The sequence below is a fragment of the Chlorocebus sabaeus genome, chromosome 13 (assembly GCF_047675955.1).
Source record: "Chlorocebus sabaeus isolate Y175 chromosome 13, mChlSab1.0.hap1, whole genome shotgun sequence".
Classification (NCBI taxonomy): domain Eukaryota; kingdom Metazoa; phylum Chordata; class Mammalia; order Primates; family Cercopithecidae; genus Chlorocebus; species Chlorocebus sabaeus.
In genome coordinates, this window is record NC_132916.1 from 78,501,878 (window position 1) to 78,523,219 (window position 21,342).

Below are 21,342 nucleotides of genomic sequence, written 5' to 3' on the forward strand. Positions count from 1 at the left end.
CGCGCCCCCAGGCCTAGTGGACTGTCAGGATGGACAAGCTGGTGCCAGTGAGCAGACAGCACTTTAAGCCAGTATGGCTCCCAGAAGGCCACTTCCATGTTCCCTGTTTAGAGGCCAGGCCAGCCCGGCCACTGTGCAGCAGAACCCAGTGAGGGTCCCAGACCCCTTTTCCAGCCAATACCAGGTCTCAAAGGCCCCAGAGGCCATCTGAGACGGGAGAGGGTGGAGAGGAACCACAGAGCCTGAGTCGCCCAGGAGACAGAAGAAATGGAGGCCCCACCTGAGGTACACTGGCAAATGTAAGATGTACCCCCGCCACCTAAAAAAGAGGGGAAGAGATCGTGCCCGGCATAGAAAATGAGGTCCGTTTTCTGTGTCCCTGAAGCAGTAAAGTGAACAATTGATGACACCCTCCCCCACGTCACCCCTGAGACACATGCATCTCTTTAGTATAGTCAAGTCCACCCTCGGTTAATTCTCAAGGGAAAAGAGCACCGCCACAATTATTTTAAAAGTTGTTTCTTGGCCAGGCGCAGTGGCTTACGCCTGTAATCCCAGGACTTTGGGGGGCTGAGGCGGGAGGATCACAAGGTCAGGAGTTCAAGACCAGCCTGACCAACATGGTGAAACTCCTTCTCTACTAAAAATACAAAAATTAGCCAGGCGTGGTGGTGCGAGCCTGTAATCCCAGTTACTCAGGAAGTTGCGGCAGGAAAATCACTTGAACCCAGGAGGCAGAAGTTTCAGTGAGCTGAGATCAAGTCACTACGCTCTAGCCTGGGTGACAGAGCGAGACTCCATTTCAAAAAAAAAAAAAAAAAAAAAAAGGCTGTTTCTTAATTGCTGGTCTCTTTTCAGTTCTCCTTACATATTTGCGTTTAACCATTCACAAGTCATCTCTGACACCTTTGGTGGGTGTAGGAGGCAGTGTTCAGTGGTGAGAGAGAGGAAGGGAACCTGGGCCCTGGCAGAGCTGTCAGTCTCCCTGGGAGCCCACTCCCCAGCACACAGACAGGAATGCACACACCAAAGGCATCCACTCATCTGCGCGTTCCTTCACAGACTCAGCGCAATTCCTGAATATCTACTACAAGGCTCTGCATTCGTGCTAAGAAGAGACATCACCCCTGCTTCTTGGAGCTCTTTTTTTTTTTTTTTAAGAAATGGAGTCGGGCACGGTGGCTCAAGCCTGTAATCCCAGCACTTTGGGAGGCCGAGATGGGTGGATCACGAGGTCAGGAGATCGCAACCATCCTGGCTAACACAGTGAAACCCCGTCTCTACTAAAAAAATAATACAAAAAACTAGCCGGGCGAGGTGGCGGGCGCCTGTAGTCCCAGCTACTCGGAAGGCTGAGGCAGGAGAATGGCATTAACCCGGGAGGCGGAGCTTGCAGTGAGCTGAGATCCGGCCACTGCATTCCAGCCTGGGCGACAGAGCGAGACTCCGTCTCAAAAAAAAAAAAAAAAAAAAAGAAAGAAAGAAATGCAGTCTTGCTCTGTTACCCAGGCTGGAGTGCAGTGATACAATCATGGCTTACTGTAGCCTCGACCACTCAGGCTCAAGCAATCCTCCCACCTCAGCCTCCCAAGTTGCTGGGACTACAGGTGCGCACTGCCATACCTAGCAAATTTTAGAAATTTGTTGTAGAGATAAGGTCTGGTTATGTGGCCTAGGCTAGTCTTGAACTCCTGGCCCCAGGTAATCCTCCAACGTTGGCCTCCCAAAGTGCTGAGATTACAGGCATGAGCCACTGCACCTGGCCTTGGAGCTCATTTTTAAGATCTGTAGAGGGTTCTGTCTGCCGGGGCACTTTGCACGTTTTGCCTTATTTAATCATTACAACAAGCCGTTGAGGAAGTTACCCTGTACCCATTTTACCCTTGAGGAAACTGAAGCAAAACAATGTATCCAACTCTCTGATCTAGGGGCAGCCCTCAAAACCTGACCCCTTAGGCTGCAAACTCTTCCTCCCTAGTCTCCCGAAGACCACTGATTCCCCCCAACTCCATCTATACCCCTGGATCCAGATGGCAGCTCCTTTGGAACAACAGTAACCCACAGTTTAACTGCTCGTGCTTAGAGAAGGCACCTCATGCCTCTGTTAACCAATACTGTGAACCAGCTCATCAGGCAGCAAGCCAAGAGCCAGGCCCTGGGAAAAGGAGACAGGAGCTGGGAGTTTTGTTTTGTTTTTTGTTTGTTTTTGAGACAGAGTTTTGTTCTTGTTGCCCAGACTGGAGTGCAATGGCGCAATCTCAGCTCACCGCAACCTCTACCTCCCAGGTTCAAGCGATTCTCCTGCCTCAGCCTCCCGAGTACACCCCCAGCTAATTTTGTATTTTTAGTAGAGACAGGGTTTCTCCATGTTGTTCAGGCTGGTCTCAAACTCCTGACCCCAGCTGATCCGCCCACTTTGGCCTCCCAAAGTGCTGGGATTACAGGCATGAGCCACTGCACCCCGCCAGAGCTGGGAGTTTTGAATAACCGAAGGTACAAATAGGAAGTGGGTTGGCACCTAAGGCAAATTTTGCCTGCCTGACAACTGTGCGTGGGGTAACTGCAATCAGAGTGCCAGCCAGTTTCAGTAACTAGACAATCCAATTGTACACCACTGCATCTTTGACTATTGCCAAGAAGTTCCTGCAAAGGCTAGGGGCTCCCAAAGCAGTCACATGTGGAGGAAGCTTGTGGCTGTGGGCGGGAGGAAAGAGAGGAGGAATGATTCCTCAGGGGTCTGAGATGTGAAGGGAAGCTGCTGTTGCCAACTCTGTTTCTTATTGGGAGTTCAATTGCAAGCACCCTGACCTCACCAGGAGATCTCTCCTCAGTTCAAGACAGGGGAAAGAGAGGGTGAGCAGGGGCTGCTCTGGGAGCTTTCAGCTTACAAGAAATGGGTGCAGACAGGTAGCAGCCCAAGGCTAACGTCAGACAGAACAGATTCAGGTCTGACCCCCAGCCCTGTCATAAACCCCACCATTATTTTTCTTGCCTGCTGGGAACCCACTGAGAGGGGCATGATGAAAACCGAGAGGTATGATTTCATGCCTGATCTCTCTCTTCCTTGGAGATCCCTTACTCCAGCACAAACCAGAGCCTGCAGAGTGTCCTGAGAGTATAAAAATGTAAACAACAGCCAAAGCAAAAAGCCCTGTGCACTCCAAAATGAGGACACATTTACATGAAACCCTACTCTGGGGCAATAAGAGGATGTGAAATTATCAGGTGATTTCCCCCCATGCTTGTACTTCAAATCCCGCCTTTTCTAGATTTGCCTACAGAATGTAAAACAGGCTGGGCACTTGGGAGTCTGCCCGCCCTAGGCAAGAAAATGCTGCAACTGTTGGCTCGTGAGAATTCATGCTCTTCTCACATGCCACGATGCCGTTTTGAACATGCTTTCAATGAAAGATACCTTCTTTTTAAAAAGTTGCTGGACATTATTCTTAAGGCAAGGTATCTATGGACTCAGATATTCAGCTGAATGATCCAAGCTGATGTCCCTCTCTTTGTCACAGAAACACACACACAGCCCTACCTTAAAGGTATGGAGACTGCACTCGGAAACCAGTCTTTGGGCTGCTAGTCCATGAGAGCTACTATTTAAGGCACATGTGGCACCCTGAGGGCATCCTGGGCACCTGCCCTGCAGAGGGCCCCTGTGAAGGGAGTGGGGCCTCACACCTCCTGTCTGCAGCTGACAAGTCCAGGGCTTGTCAACTGCAGCCAGAGCCCGCCTATGCTCTGCCAGGCTCTGGCTGCAGGACAAGAGCCTATGGATCAGAGTCTCCTACCCTGTGGCCCTTTCCTAGACCAGGGGGAGAGCAGAAGGAATGGTAATGTCTCAGGGGAACACGAGGCATTGGAGAGAGCACTGAATCCAGAGCTGGCTCTTCTTGCTCTGTGACCTCAGGCGAGTTACTTACTCTCTCTGGACCTCTAAAGAAGAGAAATTCCTTTTTGAGAAAAATGTATTGACCAGGCATGGTGGCTCACACCTATAATCCCAGCACTTTGGAGGCTGAGGTGGGTGGGTCACTTGAGGTCAGGATTTTGAGACCAACCTGGCCAACATGGTGAAACCCCATCTCTACTAAAAAAATACAAAAATTTGACCAGGTGCAGTGGCTCACACCTGTAATCCCAGCACTTTGGGAGGCCGAGGCAGGCAGATCATGAGGTCAGGTGTTCGAGACCAGCCTGGCCAACATGGTGAAACCCAGTCTCTATTAAAAATACAAAAAATTAGCCAAGCATGGTAGCACACGCCTGTAGTCCTAGCTACTCGGGAAGCTGAGGCAGGAGAATTGCTTGAACCCAGGAGGTAAGAGGCTGCAGTGAGCCAAGATCTTGTCACTTCACACCAGCCTGGGCAACAGAGCGAGACTCTGTCTCAAAACAAACAAACAAAAAACTACAAAAATTAGCCGGGTGTGGTGGCAGGCACCTGTAATCCCCGCTACTCAGGAGACTGACGCAGGAGAATCGATTGAACCCAGGAAGCAGAGGTTGCAGAGAGCCGAGATTGGACCACTGCACTCCAGCCTGGCAAAACAGCAAGACTCCGTCTGAAGAAAAAAATAAAATAAAATAAAATGTATTTATTTATTTCAAGCGTTTGAAAAATAGCCACCTTGAATCCTCACCTGTTAGAGATGAAAAGGCCTTTTAAGGTTTAGTCCAACCTCCTAATTGTGTAAATAGGGCTCAAGCCAGGTGACTTACCTGAGGTCTCACAGCTGGATGGCTGAAAAGGGAGAGCTGTACAGTCCAATCTGTAGCCACTTGCCACACCTGGCTATTCACATTTAAATTAAAATTAATTTTAAAACTAAAATGTAGAAGCCAGTTCCTTGGTTGCATTGGCCACATTTGAAGTGCTCGATGACCACACGTGGCAAGTGGCTCTGGGGGGACAGGGCAGGGGTGGGCCTTGCCCTCACTGCGGGGAGTTGTGTTGGGCAGCCCTGGCCTAGCAGTCCCATGCCTCTGACCTCCCTTGGTTTCCTTTATGGGGTGCAGCAAGAGGTCCAGCAAAACTGGGGGCAACCATAGGTCTGTTTACCAGGTCCCTGTCTTCCACTCTCCCCACATCATCACTTGTAGTTCTCATTATGTTGACCCACCTCTCAAACAAAATGATGAATGATGCCAGTAGTCCTGCTTAGAAGAGCCCATTTCTGTAAAAAGCACTGGGCCAGTGGCCCACTCTGTCAGCCTCCAGAGAGCAGCAGCCAGGCCTTCTGAGTTCAGCCAAGCATGACCAATGGCCTTGGGCTAAACATTCTGAAACACTGGGGAAAGAAGCTCACAGAAACTTCTACCTATTGTGTCATGGTTAGGAAGCACAGGTGGGGGTCAGGGTCTGATTCAAGTCAATGTTGACCATTGTCAAGCCTGTCAGGTCCCTTCCTGTGTAACTGAGAGGGTCAGAACAAGGACTGATGGCCTGCTCTAACATTATCTGTGCTAACAGGGGACACATGGCCTAGTGCCTCCTGAAAGGCAGAGGAAAAGTAACTCCCTGGCCATAAAGCATAGTATTATCTGTAATTTCTCATTCTATGTCAGTGGGTTGTCATATTCTGGGGATGACAGGCCTTTTAAGTATCTATTGAAAGCTATAAATCTTTCCCCTAGAGAAACACATATATGTACATAGACATGCCACATTGTGTGTATCATTTCAGGCCATCGCTGGCTTTGAAGATAGAAGGGGCCATAAGCTGATGAATGCAGTCTCTAGAAGCTGGAAAAAATAAAAAGATTCTCCTCTAGAATTTCCAGAAGGACGTTTCCAGGGGACAGAGCCACAGCCAGGAACAGGCACACTGAAGAACATTCCCACCAACAGGAGCCATACTTCTCATCCGCTCAAGGAGGGAAGAACAGGTGTCCCATTCGGTCTTTAAGCCCCTCCCCACCACTGAAAGGCCAGACAGTGCATGAAGTAGTATTGCCTTCAAAAACGGAAAATGGCAATGTCTGCAATACTACAAAACCTCAGTGAAAGGGAATATTCAGAAACTGTGTTTCTGAGGTTAATTGAATTTTGAGGTCAACAGATAACAATGAGACACCACTTCGGGTTTCAATCACCCATTGCCTGTGAAGGGTCAGCACCCGCTTGAACCTTTCATGACTAAGGATATGGCAGACCCAGGGAATGTGTGTCCTGCTGAAAATCCCATTGGAGGACACAACAGATGTCACTACAGAAGGGGCAGAGGATAGGGTGGAACCTCACACCCCACTCTCCCCAGAACTTGCTTTTAAAAGGAACAAATTAAGTCCCGTGATGAGGTGGCGGTTGTGCCATTTGTTTCTTTTCCCTATAACTACTGGGATCCAGGGGCAGAGGGAGAGGATATGTGTGTATGTGTAGATACATTGTGTGTGTGTGTGTCCATATATGACACACACAGAGCATAGGTACATGTGCTCTGGAACTCGGGGGTTTTGGAGGTAGCCAGTGTGTGAAAACATTTATGCTCTGACACATTCTTCGTAGTAAGTCTGAGTAAGGGTTTCGATGTGCAACCCACACAGACTGAGCATGAGAAAATTATTCTGATTGCAATCATGGGAGGTAAGGGGCAGAGGTGGGGGATCAATGGGTGTACCCAGGACACATTACGGTCATGTGCAAACAGACAATGTGGCTTAAGTTTGACTCCAAGCAGCAACAGAGACTCCCATAAAAACAAAACCCTCCACCACTATCCTGTTATAACAATTTCTAAAACATGCCTGGTCCCCAAAGAGATTCTCTGGAGACCAGGCATGTTTCTTGTTGCCCCGAAATAGTCTTTTTACCCTACAGCCACTCTGCTCTTTTGATTTGGAATCACAGAACTCATACAACCTTAGGGCTGGGAAGGTCTTTGATTTAAGCATTCAAAGCCTTCTTTCTATGGAAGTCCAGACAGAGAGGTTCCCAGACAGAGAGGCTCAGATCATATAGAGGCCAGGCCCCTCTCACAACCCCTTCTAGACTTTCTAGGACCCTCAGAGCCTACTGGATTCTTAAAAATCCTTTTAGCTTCCCAGAGATCTTAAATTGAGCAGGATTTCATAGGTTTACCTATCTGGTGCCTATACATGACATGGGTGAGAATGCGACAGAGACCCCCTGGGCCAGCCCCTAAGTCCCAGGAGAAAGAGAGGGCTCCATGGCCTGTTGATGTCATCAATGCCAAGGAGACTTAGCTGGTTAAAAGTTGGAAAAAAAAAAAAAAAACCCTCAGTACACACCTCAAAAAGGGCAGGGACAGCCCCTGAGGCTGGACCATCTGGGTTGAACCATTGCAAACCTAGGTCCTGCAACACCAAACCCAAAGTGAGCCCAAATCCCCAGGAGAAACTCTTGGAGGCTCTGTTGACACATTCGGCACTGTGGAGAATTGCTTTTATGGATTCCCACCTACAGTGGAAGTAACTCAGCTTCTGAAAAGGGAAGCACATATATTTACAGCTGTGAGTAAACCATTTCCTATGGCTCTGCCCTTTGCACGGCTATAACAAAGCCAAGTGGTAGAATAATCCACTTGTTTGAGCAATGCCCCACTTCGCCCAGCAGGGTATTGGGGCAGGCTGCAGAGATTCCGTCACAGAGGAGCGTAGCCAAGACAGGCAGATAACAATTCGGGCATGAGGCTGGCATTTCTGAAACCCACAAAGATGCCAACACACAAATGTTCACACAGCCGCATCTGTAGCTGAGGGGGTCACAAACAAATCTCTCAAACTTAACTGGGGAACTGCAACACCGCCTCCCCAGCAACCCCAGCAGAGGGCTTCCAGCACACTTCAAAGCACACCAGCCCCTCTGATGCTCATAACCTTGAGAGAGTAGAAGAGATATTTGTGGGCCTTTCTCACAGAAGAGGAAATGAGTTCTGCAGCTTTCCCAAAGTCGCGCAGCCGGTTAGGAACAAACTCCCAACAAGAAGCCACATCTGCCAACACTTGACCCAGGACGCCTCCCTCATTACCACACCTTCCCCAAAAGAAGGCTCTTCCTCTGGGTTATGATAATAACAGCTACACTTGTTGAACACTTACTCTGTGTCAGGCACTATCCTAGGCATTTTGTGCACAAAAACCCTCTACGGAGATTTTATCCCAACTATACAGATGGAGAAAATGAGACTTAGAGGGGTTAAGTGACTTGCTTAATGCCACACAGCTACTAAGAGACAGCACAGGGATTCAAAGCCTGATCCATTGGCCCCAGAGCTCTTTGGACCAAACCACAGAGAAGAGGGACAGTTCTCAGGGCTCCTGTGGACAGGGGCCTCCCCAGCCCCAGCTACAGGATGAAGGGAAACTACCTCATTGCCACATTGCTGCCATCAATCACTATGGGTCGCAGAGAACTGGCCAGGGCTCCAAAGTCCTCTTCCAGGGCTGTCCCCGGGCCACGCTGGGCAGCGTCCAGGGCCCCACAGGAGCCCCGAGGCACTAGCCTGGGTGCAGCCGGGTACTCCAGGGCCCCCGGGCGGCTGCCCGTGCGGATAAGCTCCTGCAGCACGTCGTTGACCAGGGCGCCCTCGCCCAGCTTGGCCAGCACCCGGAGCACGTCCTCCCGGTCGTAGCCCAGCTTCTGGAAGAACTCCATCTTGCTGGGATGCTCCATGCTGTGTCCAGCGGCCACCGGCACAGGTCCTGCCCCAGGCTTCCTCCTCTCAGAGCCCTGCAGGCGTGAGCTAAAGAGAAAAAAAACGCATCCATCAGGTGTTCCTGGGCAGACTGGGGCAAGGGCAAGGTATGCCTGCGCTGGCTCCCTCCCGGCCTAGCTGTCAGGAAATCAGGTGGAGCCCAGTCCCCTTGGGGACTTTCAGTTGCTCAGTGTGGCTGCGGAGCTGCAGAAGCAATCACGCTGCTTTCAGTGCGCTCTCTGAGGCCTTCACCCCACACTGCCTGGCAGGGAACCCCGACCACACACCAGGGCTGCAGGGGCTGAGCGTGCACCCAGCACTCAGGACAGGCCAGACACAGATTTCTTGTTTCTCAGGCTCTGTAGGGGGCTGAATAGTGACCTCCCAAAATTCCCATGGTGAATTCCTCACCCCAGTGCCTCAGAGTGTGACTATATTTAGAGCTAGGGCCTCTAAAAGGAGATCCCCAATCCAATATGACTGGTGTCCTTATAAGAAGCGGAAATTTGAACACAGAACACACAGAGGGACCACCATATGAAGACTCATGGAGAAGGGAGAAAGCGACCCTGCAGGCACCTTGACCTTGAACTTCCAGGCTCCAGAACTATGAGACAATGAATTTCCCTTAAGCCCGGAGTCTGTGGTGCTTTGCTCGGGGGCCAAGCAGACTAACAGAGGCCCCTGGCTTACCCAAGGCCAAGTGCCCCCTGGTGAATTCTACTCCCAGAAAGGCAGTGCTCCCACCCAAATTCTGCTTGGTGCCCTGCACAGCTTTCCCTAATGATTAACTCAGACCACACTGAACCTCTGCAATAGAAGGGCCTTCCCCGGCCGGGCGCAGTGGCTCACGCCTGTCATTCCAGCACTTTGGGAGGCTGAGGCAGGCAGATCAAGAGGTCAGGAGATAGAGACCAGCCTGGTCAACATGGTGAAACCCCATCTGTACTAAAAATACAAAAATTAGCCGGGCATGGTGGCGCATGCCTGTAATCCCAGCTACTCTGGAAGCTGAGACAGGAGAATCGCTTGAACCTGGGAGGCAGAGGTTGCAGTGAGCCGAGATCACACCATTGCACTCCAGTCTGGGCAACAAGAGTGAAACTTCATCTCAAAAAAAAAAAAAAAAAAAAAAGGGCCTACCCCAAATTTGATCCGTCCCAGCCAGGCATTACATCCTGGCCTACACCAGGGGCTGGGGGGTGACCTGGGAAGGGGGTTGCAGCCTGATAGATGGTTTCTAAAGGAAGACGACTAAACCAATAGGAACACTCTAGACAGCCTGGGTCCCTCTCTCTTTTCTACCCGCAAAGACTGATATATTCAAATAAATAAATTTTTTAATACAGAAATAATCATGAAAACATATTTACTACAAGCGAAAACTCCAAGCAACGATGAATAAAATACACGATGCCTCTCCTGCGCACCCCAACCCACTCGCTTCCCCTACTGTTTTTCTGCATCCCTCTAGTGCTTTCTCTACAAATTTACTTGCATGTCTAATAGATAAACACAAATATTGTTTTAGAGTTGTTTTGTTTTAGTTTCACACAAATGGTGTCATATTACACTTATTGCTCAGCAACTTACTTTTATTATTAAAAATGCATTTTGGGGGCTGGGCGCAGTGGCTCACGCCTGTAATTCCAGCACTTTGGAAGGCCAAGGCGGGTGGGTCCCAAGGTCGGGAGTTCGAGACCAGCCTGGCCAGCATGGCGAAACCCCGTCTCTACTAACAATATAAAAATTGGCCAGGCATGTGGCACATGCCTGTAATCTCAGCTACTTGGGACGCTGAGGCAGGAGAATCACTGGAACCTGGGAGGCGAAGCCTGCAGTGAGCTGAGATTGTGCTACTGCACTCCAACCTGGGTGACAGAGTGAGACTCCATCTCTCCAAACAACAACAAAAAAAATGCATTTTTGACTGGGCGCAGTGGTTCATGTCTGTAATCCCAATACTCTGGGGGGTCGAGGCCTAGGAATTTGAGACCAGTCACAGCAACATGACAAAACCCTGACTCTACAAAAAAATTAAAAAATTAACTGAGCATGGTGGCGTTGGCCTGTAGTCCCAGCTACTCAGGAGGCTGAGACGGTAAAATCTCTTGAGCTCAGGAGTTTGAGGCTGCAGTGAGCCGAGATCATACCACTGCATTTCAGCCCAGGTGACAGAGCGAGACCCTGTCTAAAAAATAAAAACAGAATGGAATGGAATGGAATGGGATGGAATGGAATGGAATGGAATGGAATAGACTAGACTAGAATAAAATAGAATAGAATAGAATAGAATAGAATAGAATAGAATAGAATAGAATGGAATGGAATGGAATGGAATGGAATGGAATGGAATGGAATAGAATAGAATAGAATAGAATAGAATAGAATAGAATAGAATAGAATAGAATAGAATTGCAGTTTGGAAATCTTCCCATGCCAGTTTACCTGTTCTACTGCTCACTGTATCCCCAGCACTTAGGACAGTGATTCACACGGTTGAATTCAATGTACACGTGTTGATTGGTGAATGAATGAATGAATGAATGAATGAGTGAATATGTTCTTCAGTGTTTAACCATGTGTCATAGGATGAAAGTCTGTTTTCCATTTTTCGCTGTTACAAATCAGGCTCAGTGAACATTCTGGCACATCCACCTTTCTACACCATCCTCATCTCAGTATCACAGGCTCCTGACCTTCAGTCCCTCTTCTCCTATTTGACTTCTTTGTGTCAATCACATCTCTCAGCCAGGTTCCCACTTTGGCCTGGCATTCTCTGCAGGCCTGTCCCAGGAGTTCAGGAGCCAGAGCAGATCTAACAATGGCAGGGTCTGGCAAGTGAAGGGCATTTCGCAGCCAGTCCCCTGGACAGAGAGGCCTCTGCCACAGCGGCCACCTGCTCACCTCCCACTCCACCTCAGCCCACTGATGGCAGGCACCACGTGAAATAATGCAACTGACCCCAGGGGCACCAGCCCCTTCTAACTGCCAACTCCAGCAACATCTTCACAGTCCTTGCCTTATGCCACCTCTCTGCCGTTTTTGAAACTGGGAACCACTCCTTCACCTGTTATTTTAAATTAAAAAATTGTGGACTGCCCTTTCTTGAAACTATCTGTTCCCTTAGGCTGTATAACTTGGCCTCATTCTTTCCCTAAATCGGTCCAGCTCTGTCCCCTCTCCTTCAGTGTTGGGGTGCCACCCAGACCCTCCACCAGCCCCTATATTCTGATGGGCCCCACAGCTGCATGATTTGCTCACACCTCCCACTGAGCACTGGGCACAGTTATAAGTCTGTGAGACAAAGGCTGTGCATGCTATTTAAATGTTATGGCAACTCAGAATGCTGTCACACAACAGACATTTGCTAAGTGACTACTTCAGTGGTTCCCAAGGTGTGGTCTAGGGAAGCTTGGGGGACTCCAAGATTTTTTCAGGGCATCTTCAAAGTAAAAAGTATTTTTAGGCCGGGCACGGGGCTCACGCCTGTAATCCCAACACTTTGGGAGGCCAAGGCGGGCGGATCACGAGGTCAGGAGTTTGAGACCAGCCTGGCCAATATAGTGAAACCCCCTCTCTAGTAAAAATGCAAAAATTAGCTGGGCATGGTGGTGTACACCTGTAGTCTCAGCTACTCGGGAAGCTGAGGCAGGAGAATTGCTTGAACCCGGGAGGCGGAGGTTGTAGTAAGCCGAGATCGCGCCACTGCACTCCAGCCTGGACAACAGAGTAAGACTCCATCTCAAAAACACAAACAAACAAACAAAAAACTATTTTTATAATAATGCTAAGATGTAATTTCTGTACTTTACTCTTATCCTCTCCTATGTGTACAACAGAATATTCTAGAGACTACATGTTGTGTGACACTGCAACAGCTTGAATGCAGAAGCAAGTATGAGAATCCAACTGTCTTCTGTTAACCCAGACATTAAAGAGATTTGCAGAAATGTGAATCAGTGCCAGGCTTCTTACTAATTTTTTTTGTTTTGGAAAATAAAGTTATTTTTCATGAAGATATGTCATTTATGTCAGTGTAATTGGTTTATTATTTATGTAGAAATAAATGAATTTTTTTAAGTTCTTCATTTTCATTTCTAATAAAGTACATATTCAGCGATAGATAGAACCCACAAAAACAAAGACTCTTAATAATTTTTAAGAGTATAAAGGGGTTCTGAAATTTAAAAGTTTATTCTTAAATCTAGAGCTGTTCCAACAGGTATTTCCACATAGCTAACTCCAGTAGGTGACCTATAGACATGCCCTCCTTCACCCAGGGCCCCAGTACAGAACATCCAGAGTCTTTACTCCCTCAATCTGGCCCTCTCAAATCTATCTCCTACTGTCCTCTGCCCCACCCACACCTCAGTCCTGCCGTCTTCACCCCACACCCGACAACTGTAACAGCCTCCATCTGACCTGTAGCCAGCGTTGTATTTCTAAAACGAGTCTGATCATGTTCGCCACCTGCTCCGAAATCTCCTCATTGGCTACAATAAATACACCAAATTCCTAGGCAGGCTGATGAGCTTGTCACAAAGCAGCCCTGATACCGTCCACCTTACTGCCCACCCCTGGCACACCTGACCCCTTCTCTAGAGCCATGCTGAACATTTCCCTGCTCCCTAGGCATTCCAGAATATTCTCACACCAAGCATAGTGGCTCGTGCCTGTAATCCCAGCACTTTGGGAAGCCGAGGTGGGAAGATTGCCTGAGGCCAGGAGTTCAAGAATAGCCTGGACAACATAGTGAGACCCCATCTCTAAAAAAAAAAAAATGTTAAAAATTATCTGGGCATGGTGGTGTGTGCCTGAAATCCCAGCCACTCAGGAGGCTGAGACAGGAGGATTACTTGACCCCAGGAGGTTGAGGCTGCAGTGAGCTGTGATCACGCCACTGCACCCCAGCCTGGGTGACAGAGCAAGATCCTATCTCTTAAAAAATAAAACTAAACTTAAAAAACAAACAAAAAAAACAGGATGTTCTCAGCACTGTGTTTCTGCATATGTTTTCCTCTCTACCTGGAAGGCTTTTTTTGTCTTGGAAGACATCAAGATTCAGCTCAGATGTTATTCAGAGCTGTCATCCCTGTGCCTACAGACAGAATGAGCAGCTTGGCCATCTCATCTACCACAGCACTTTGCTCACACCTGTCTTATAACACAGTGAATTGTCATTCTTCTGTTTCTCAAGATGCTGAATTACTCAGGTATCCTGACCTATTGCCTCAGAATCACCAGCACCAGCATGATGCCTAGTACATCTGAGGAGTTTAATGGATTTTTTTTTTAATTTTTAGAGATAGGGTCTTACTATGTTGCCCAAGCTGGATTTGAACTCCTGGGTTCAAGTGATCCTCCCACCTTAGCCTACTAAGTATCCAGGACCACAGGTGTGTGCCACAATGCCCTAATAGATTTTTAAAACTAAATGTCCAAAGCTAAAGTTATCTTGTCTCCTCAAATATTTTTTTTCCTTGGGCTCCCAATCTTATTGAATGGCATCTCCCAGAGGCCCAAAGAAGAAATCTCAAAGTCCCCTTTCACTCCTCTCTTTTCCTCACCTCTACATCCCATTGGCCAATAATTCTACTTCCTGGACATTTTCCATAACCACCCTCCCCTTCACACTCACATCACCACCACCCTAGCTCATTCACTCCTTTGTGTAACAAACATTTGCTACTCACCAACTCAACACCAGCACTGTGCTGCACCCCAGCTCTATGAAAACAAAATAAGACAATCCAATGTCAACTCATTCACAATCAGTTCAATAAAACAGACAAAAAACGTTAACAATGAACCGTAAACCATGAAGATAAGCACGTACATTCAATTAGAAAAATGTGCTTTCAGATGTGGTACATATACATCACGGAACACCATGCAGACATAAAAAACAAAATCATGTCCTTTGCAACAATATGGATGGAGATGGAGGCCATTATCCTAGATGAATTAACGCAGAAACAAAAAACCAAATAACACATGTTCTCACTTATAAGTGGGAGTGAAACACGGAGTCCACATGGACACAAAGAAGAGAATAATAGATACCAGCACTGACCGGGCCCAGTGGTTCATTCCTGTAATCCCAGAACTCTGGGAAGCCGAAGCAGACCAGCCCGACCAACATGAAGAAACCCTGTCTCTACTAAAAATACAAAATGAGCCGGGTGTGGTGGCACATGCCTGTAATCCCAGCTACTCGGGAGGCTGAGGCAGGAGAATTGCTTGAACCAGGAAGGCGGGGCTTGCGGTGAGCTGAGATCATACCATTGTGCTCCAGCCTGGGCAATAAGCTTGAAACTCTGTCTCAAAAAAAAAAAAAAAAAAAAGATACCAGAACCTACTTAAGGTCGGAGGGTTGGAGAAGGGCGAGGATTGAAAAACCACCTATCAGGTACTAAACTCATTACCTGAGTAACAAAATAATCTATACACCCAACTCCCACCACATGTAATTTACCCATGTAACAAACCTGCACACGTATCCTTGAACCTAAAATAAAAGTTGGAGCCCGGGCACAGTGGCTCATGACTGCAATCCCAGCCCTTTGGGAGGCCAAAGTGAGCGAATCACTTGAGCCCAGGAGTTCAAGACCAGCCTGGGCAACATGGCAAAACCCGACTCCACAAAAAATACAAAAAAAAATTAGCTGGGCATGTCGGCTCACACCTGTAGTCTCAGCTACTCAGGAAGCTGAAGTGGGAGGATTGATTGAGCCTGGAGTTTAAGGTTCAGTGAGCCATGATTGTGACACTGCACACCAGCCTGGGCAGCAGAGTGAGACCCTGTCTCAAAAAAATAAAATAAGAAAGAAAAAGAAAAATGTGCTATCAAAATACAGGTGAGGATGAGGTTGGGAGTTCGAGACCAGCCTGACCAACATGGAGAAACCCTGTCTCTACTAAAAATACAAAATTAGCCGGGCATGGTGGCGCATGCCTGTAATCCCAGCTACTCGGGAGGCTGAGGCAGAAGAATCACTTGAACCTAGGAGGTGGAGATTGCAGTGAGTCAAGATTGTGCCACTGCACTCCAGCCTGGGCAACGAGAGTGAAATTAATTTTGTCTCAAAAAATAATAATAATAATACAGGTGAGGAAGGTCTTATCTTCCTTTGAGGGGCAGGGAAGGCCAAGGCTGCTGGAGAGAGACTGGCTCTTCCAAGCAGGAAGAAGGGCCGTGTTACACTCCACACCATCATCACAGCCGGGCCCAACCCACCCTCCAGGCTCTTGGTCACCTGTCTCCAGCCCAGCCTCACCTCCTCCCTGACTGGTGACCAGTCCTTCTCTCTCAGGACAGTTGTCCCCTCAGCTGAGGTCCACCTGCGGCCCAGACTCCATAAAGGAAGAGGACACTCACCCAGCCTGGCAGGCCAGCCTCACACCAGGGCCACTCACTGAGCCCAGAAGGCCTCCAGTCAGGCTCTTCCCTCGCCCAGAACATCTACCTCACAGGCAAACCCCACTGCCACACCTCTCAGAAGCCTTCCCACCGCTGACAGCCCGGCCACCTCCATCCCTCCCCACGCAGGCACTGTGACATTTGTTTTAATTTGGTAGAAAAAGAAAGAAGGGAAGAGGGAGGATATGTGGAAGAAAGAAAAGAGGGTGAGAACTAAGAGAGAAAGGAACAGAAGAAAGGAATAGGCAACAGGAACAGAAAAGTTCACTTCCTGTGGCTCAGCTTTTTTTTTTTTTTTTTTTTTTTTTTTTTTTTTGAGAGAGAGTCTTGCTCTGCTGCCTAAGCTGGAGTGCAATGGTGTGACCTCGGCTCAATGCTCACTGCAACCTCTGCCTCCTGATTATCAAGCGATTTTCCTGCCTCAGCCTCCCGAGTAGCTGAAACTACAGGCACATGCCATCATGCCCAGCTAATTTTTGTATTTTAGTAGACATGGGGTTTCACTATGTAAGTCAAGCTGGTCTCGAACTCCTGACCTCAAATGATCCACCCGCCTCGGCCTCCCAAAGTGCTGGGATTACAGATGTGAGCCACACTCCCGGCCGTGGCTCAACCTTTGTATCCAAGGCCTTCCTGTTACCCCGGTGGGAAGATGGGGTAGATACAAGTGTTCCCTTCCTGCTGGTGAAGAAACTGAGGCTTGGAAGTAAAGGCTGCATGGCTAGTAAAATGGCGGAGACGATCAGCAGTGACGAAAATAATTTGTCATTTTGAGTTGTGGTCAGGACACAGGCAGCATCTTGTTAGCTGGGTCAGGTGACTTCTCTTCGGTTACCAAGGAACGGCTCTGAGGAAAGTCCTTGCACTCCAAGTGACAGAAACATGAACGTTTCCAAAACGAAAACACTGGGGGCTTTCGCCTGGGGGGCGCAGGGAGAGCCGCCCGGCCAAAGTTGGGGGCAGCTCCCCTAGGGGCCCTCGGACCACAGCCCACAGCCCGTTTTCTGAGGAGACTGAGGGGCAAAGCATGGCCAGGAGAGCTGTTTTCACACTAAACTAACTGAAGGACTGCATCTACTTCAGAGCCTTTTTCTCCCTTGAGACTTTAAAATCAACTTGGTTCCTTTTTAAAACTTCTAAATACGGAAGAAGCAGGGTGAGGGTGAGGTGCTGCTCCTAGGAGCCCCCCAGGCCCTGGGGCCGCAGCCTTCCCCCAGGACATGATGGTCTCTGAGCTGCAGCTCTGCCAGCCGCAACTCGTTTCTTCCTTCCTATTTTGAAGACCTGAAAGTCTGAACGACTTCATTTCAGTTTCCTTCCTCCATCCTGACTGGAAGTCACACGCTGTCCAGATAATTAGCGACAACACTTAGAAATCCTCCAAGTGGCCCCGCAAGGCCCTGGGAGGTCACAGAAGCAGCTTCCTGTGGTCAGAGCGGGCCCCTGGGGGTGGGTTTGGGCGGCCTAGAAGAGCAGGGGCCCCACAGCTGGAACAGATCAGATCTGTCCATTCTAGAATCAGTCAATCCAAGGGAGGGGTCCCAGGTTCTAGTCTGCAGCCTCTGACTAGAAGGGCCTGAGGAAAAGAAAATCAAAGAGGAGAGAAGGAGGGTGGGGGAGAAGTGGCAGCTCCCATGGGCGCTTCCTTGTATATTATCACATCTGTGGGAACCTCAGTGTCCTGGGAACCACCTTATTATTCCCAGTGCAGGGGAGGAAACTGAGGCAAGGAGCGGTTTTGGTGACATACCCAGGCCCCTACTGTAAATAGGGGAGACCAGACTCCCAAAGGTGGCGATTCGCCGAGGCCAGAAGGCACTGCCCAGGGCCGCTCAGGTGCCACCCAAAGGCCACCGGCCACCATGAGGCACCATGGAGCAGGCCACAGCCACCCCAGTCCCAAGACCAGCACACTCAGCACCTCACCCCTGCCCCGCAAGTCTGTTCCCGGGTCACCTCTGCCAGCTCCACAGAAATCCACGACATTATGGCCTCCAGAACTCAGCCACCAGGGTGAAGAGAAAGTTTCCTGCCCTGAGCTTCTCCACAGAGGCCAAGCAGAAAGTTTCTGGTTCAGCTCAGAGCTAGAGGCCCTCAGTGGAGCTGTCAGTCAGTTCGATTTTGAGGAAGTCACAGAGAGGCAAAGACTGTGGTTCATGGGACTAGTGTTTCTCGCCTGGCCGCCTTTTTTTTTTTTTTTTTTTAAGGGAATTTGTACTTTTTTTTTTTTTTTTTTTTTTTGAGACGGAGTCTTGCTCTGTAGCCCGGGCTGGACTGCAGTGGCCGGATCTCAGCTCACTACAAGCTCCGCCTCCCGGGTTTAAGCCATTCTCCTGCCTCAGCCTCCCGAGTAGCTGGGACTACAGGCGCCCGCCACCTCGCCCGGCTAGTTTTTTGTATTTTTTTAGTAGAGACGGGGTTTCACCGTGTTAGCCAGGATGGTCTCGATCTCCTGACCTCGTGATCCGCCCGTCTCGGCCTCCCAAAGTGCTGGGATTACAGGCTTGAGCCACCGCGCCCGGCCGGGAATTCGTACTTTTTAAAAATTTTCTTTAAATTGTGGTAAATTATATGTAACATAAAATGTACCATTGTAACTATCTTAAGGGCACAGATCAGTAGCATGGAGCACACTCAGACTGCTGTGCAACCATCACCACAGTCCAGCTCCAGATCTCTTTTCAGCCTGCAAAACTGAAACTCTCTGCTCATTAAACAGTAACTTCCCATTTCCCGTACCCAGCCCCCGGCGCCCACCTTTGTACTTTCTGTCTCAATAAATATGATGATTCTAGGCAGCTCTTAGAAGTGGAACCATTCAGTATTTGTCCCTTTGTCACCGGCTTATTTTGCTCAGCATTGTATCGTCAATACAAACTCCTGGGCTCAGGCAATCCTCCCACCTCAGTCTCCTGAGTAGCTGGAACTACAAGCACATATCCCCATGCCTGGCGGGGGTTTTTTTTAATTTTTTTTAGAGACAGGGGTCTAACTAAGTTGCCCAGGCTGGTCTCAAACCCCTGGCCTCAAGGGATCCTCCCTCCCTGGCCCCACAAAGTGCTGGAATTACAGGTGTGAGCCACCACTCCCAGCCAATTTCTCTCATTTCTAAGGCTGAATAACATTCCTTTGTATGTATACACCACATCATGTTTATCTATTCACCCTTCGATGGATACTTGGGTTGTCTCTGCCTCTGGGCCTCTGTGAGTGATGTTGCTGTGAACAAGAGTGCTGGCCTGGCCTTTTACTTTCTCAAACTTGTCCCCTGCTCTTCTGCACTGTGATGGTTTCTCTAAGGTGGACACACAAGCATTTAAGCTCTGATCCACATCCCAGAGCAACTCTTACCGTAGTCCACACCCCAGCCTGCTCATGTGTCAGCGATGGGCACCCCGTGATTGGCATCGCCTGGCCTTAGAGAAAAGCTCATCATCTTGGGGGCCACAGCTGAGGTTTCTTATGGAAGCAGGGAATTTGTCTTCACTGCAGTCAGATTAAGATTTAGTTCAGTTTCCTCATTAGCCTTCATGAAGCCCACAGAGGCATCCTCTGTAAGAGACACTACCAAAAGTTCCAGACTGCATTCAGCCTGGAAACTAGGCTTCCCATAGATGATAACTAGTCTGGAAGATGCTCTCATGAGCATAGTGACAGGGCTCAAACGCGCCTGAGAGCTCTACTCTTTCTGATTTCCTAACATGTAAATATCTTCAAAGGCCACAGCGGATCTGAAGGAGGTTTTACTGAAACTGAAGAGCTTCCTCTGTTTAATCTTTCCCCCAAAAAACTCATCTGGAAATTAAGCACAATTTTGCTAAAATGAGCAAGGATTTCACCTAAATGAAATTAAAGACGGTTATCTTATTTTTTTATTTAGCACTTAAAATAATTTACAGTGTGAGAAATCAGATTATTCAGGGTCACACTTCCCCGAGGACTGTTCTCTAACAGCCCTCCTCCCGCCCCTGCCCCAGGGTTCCAGCCTCTCTCGTCCACCCCTGGACTCAAGTCTGCGTCGTGTTGGCCACACTGACTGACAGCCAGGGGACATGCACTCACCAGCGGGGTGTGTCCCTCCGGTCTTCACAGTGGATGCTGGCCCAGTCACCAGCAGCCTTCACACCTGTGTTCTCCCACCAGTGAGGCCAGGCCTCCAGGTACCAGTGGAGTCAGAGGAGGGCGGCTGGCGTGCGCCACACAGCCACTGGGAGCCACTTCATGCCAATGCTCCACTTCCTGCACGCCACAGTCACGTTCAGCTGCAAAAGTAGTTATGCTTTGGGTTTTGTTTTTTTTTTTTTTTTTAAGAAAAAAAAAAGGAAAGGAAGAAAGCAATTAAATGGAGGGGGTGACTTAAAGTTTACGCCTCAGCATGAGTCACAGAATCAAAGTTCAGCAACCACATGCAAAACGAACCCTCCGTGAGGGCAGCCAGTCTCCGTGAGGGCGGCTGGGGTTGGCTGCACAGCAAAGCCAGGAGAGGCACCATGAGAAGAACAGCATTCAGAGTCCGAGGGGGAGAACCCCTGTTCCAAGTTGGGACTTGGAACAGAAGTTCTCCTGCCTCCAGCTGAGAAGATGATCAGATTCTAGCTGCTCCTGGGGAAAGTCGGTACTCGCAGCTGGACACAAACACAGCTTGCAGGAGGAAGAGTGTCAGGGCAAGAGAGAGAGCAGAGATGGCTACGGGGATACGGGTACATATGAGGACGTGGTGCAGGCAGGACTCTGTCCCTGCCTTCATGAAGGGGAATTCCAAGCAAGTCACGAAGTCCTCCTGACTAGGGACCAAGGCACTAGCCTGTGTCAGAGATAACATGGCCCTGTGGCTCCCTACTGCTGCCCTGCAGGGCGTGGGTGGTAGCTTCTCTCCCACTGTGGCAGGGGAGGTCTGACCCAGAAGCCTGGCCCCACCTGACCGCAGCATTCTGCAGGCTGCCTGGCCTCCAGCCGCATCAGGTACAGGCAACAGACCCAGAACTCTGAAATGATTTCCTCAATTTGCCAGTGCTCATCAGGGGTCAGAAGAAGAGGAAAGAACACAATCAACCCACACGGTAGCCCACCTCCCAAAAGACCTCCATGTTTCAGGCAGCAACTTGCTCAAGGACACACAGTCGACCAGCTGGCCAAGGTGGGTTTAGAACCCAGGTGTTGGTGCTAGGGAGGTAAGAATGGCACAAGGTAACTGGAATGTGTAGCTCTATTTATTTATTCACCACCCGTCTCCCAAAGAAAATGGGAAGCAGTGTAGAT

The 21,342-nt window shown here is 49.1% G+C and overlaps 1 protein-coding gene across 5 annotated transcripts in view; it reads right to left on the reverse strand.

Moving 5' to 3' along the window:
* ZC3H12D (zinc finger CCCH-type containing 12D) overlaps positions 1 to 20,387 on the reverse strand; it is a 39,137-nt gene extending 18,750 nt beyond the window's left edge. Inside the window, exons 1-4 of one of the 5 annotated variants that reach the window (XM_073022562.1) lie at positions 20,146 to 20,387; positions 14,357 to 14,390; positions 12,283 to 12,404; positions 8,334 to 8,708 (exon numbers count right to left, since the gene is read on the reverse strand). In XM_073022562.1, coding sequence (XP_072878663.1) covers positions 8,334 to 8,638 — 305 coding nt within the window. In that variant the 5' untranslated portion in view covers positions 8,639 to 8,708; positions 12,283 to 12,404; positions 14,357 to 14,390; positions 20,146 to 20,387. Of the gene's footprint in view, positions 1 to 8,333; positions 8,709 to 12,282; positions 12,405 to 14,356; positions 14,391 to 18,039; positions 18,397 to 20,145 lie in introns of those variants that run through there. The other 4 variants (XM_073022563.1, XM_008006688.3, XM_008006690.3 and 1 more) reach the window with 4 other exon arrangements.
* Positions 20,388 to 21,342: the final 955 nt, after the last annotated feature.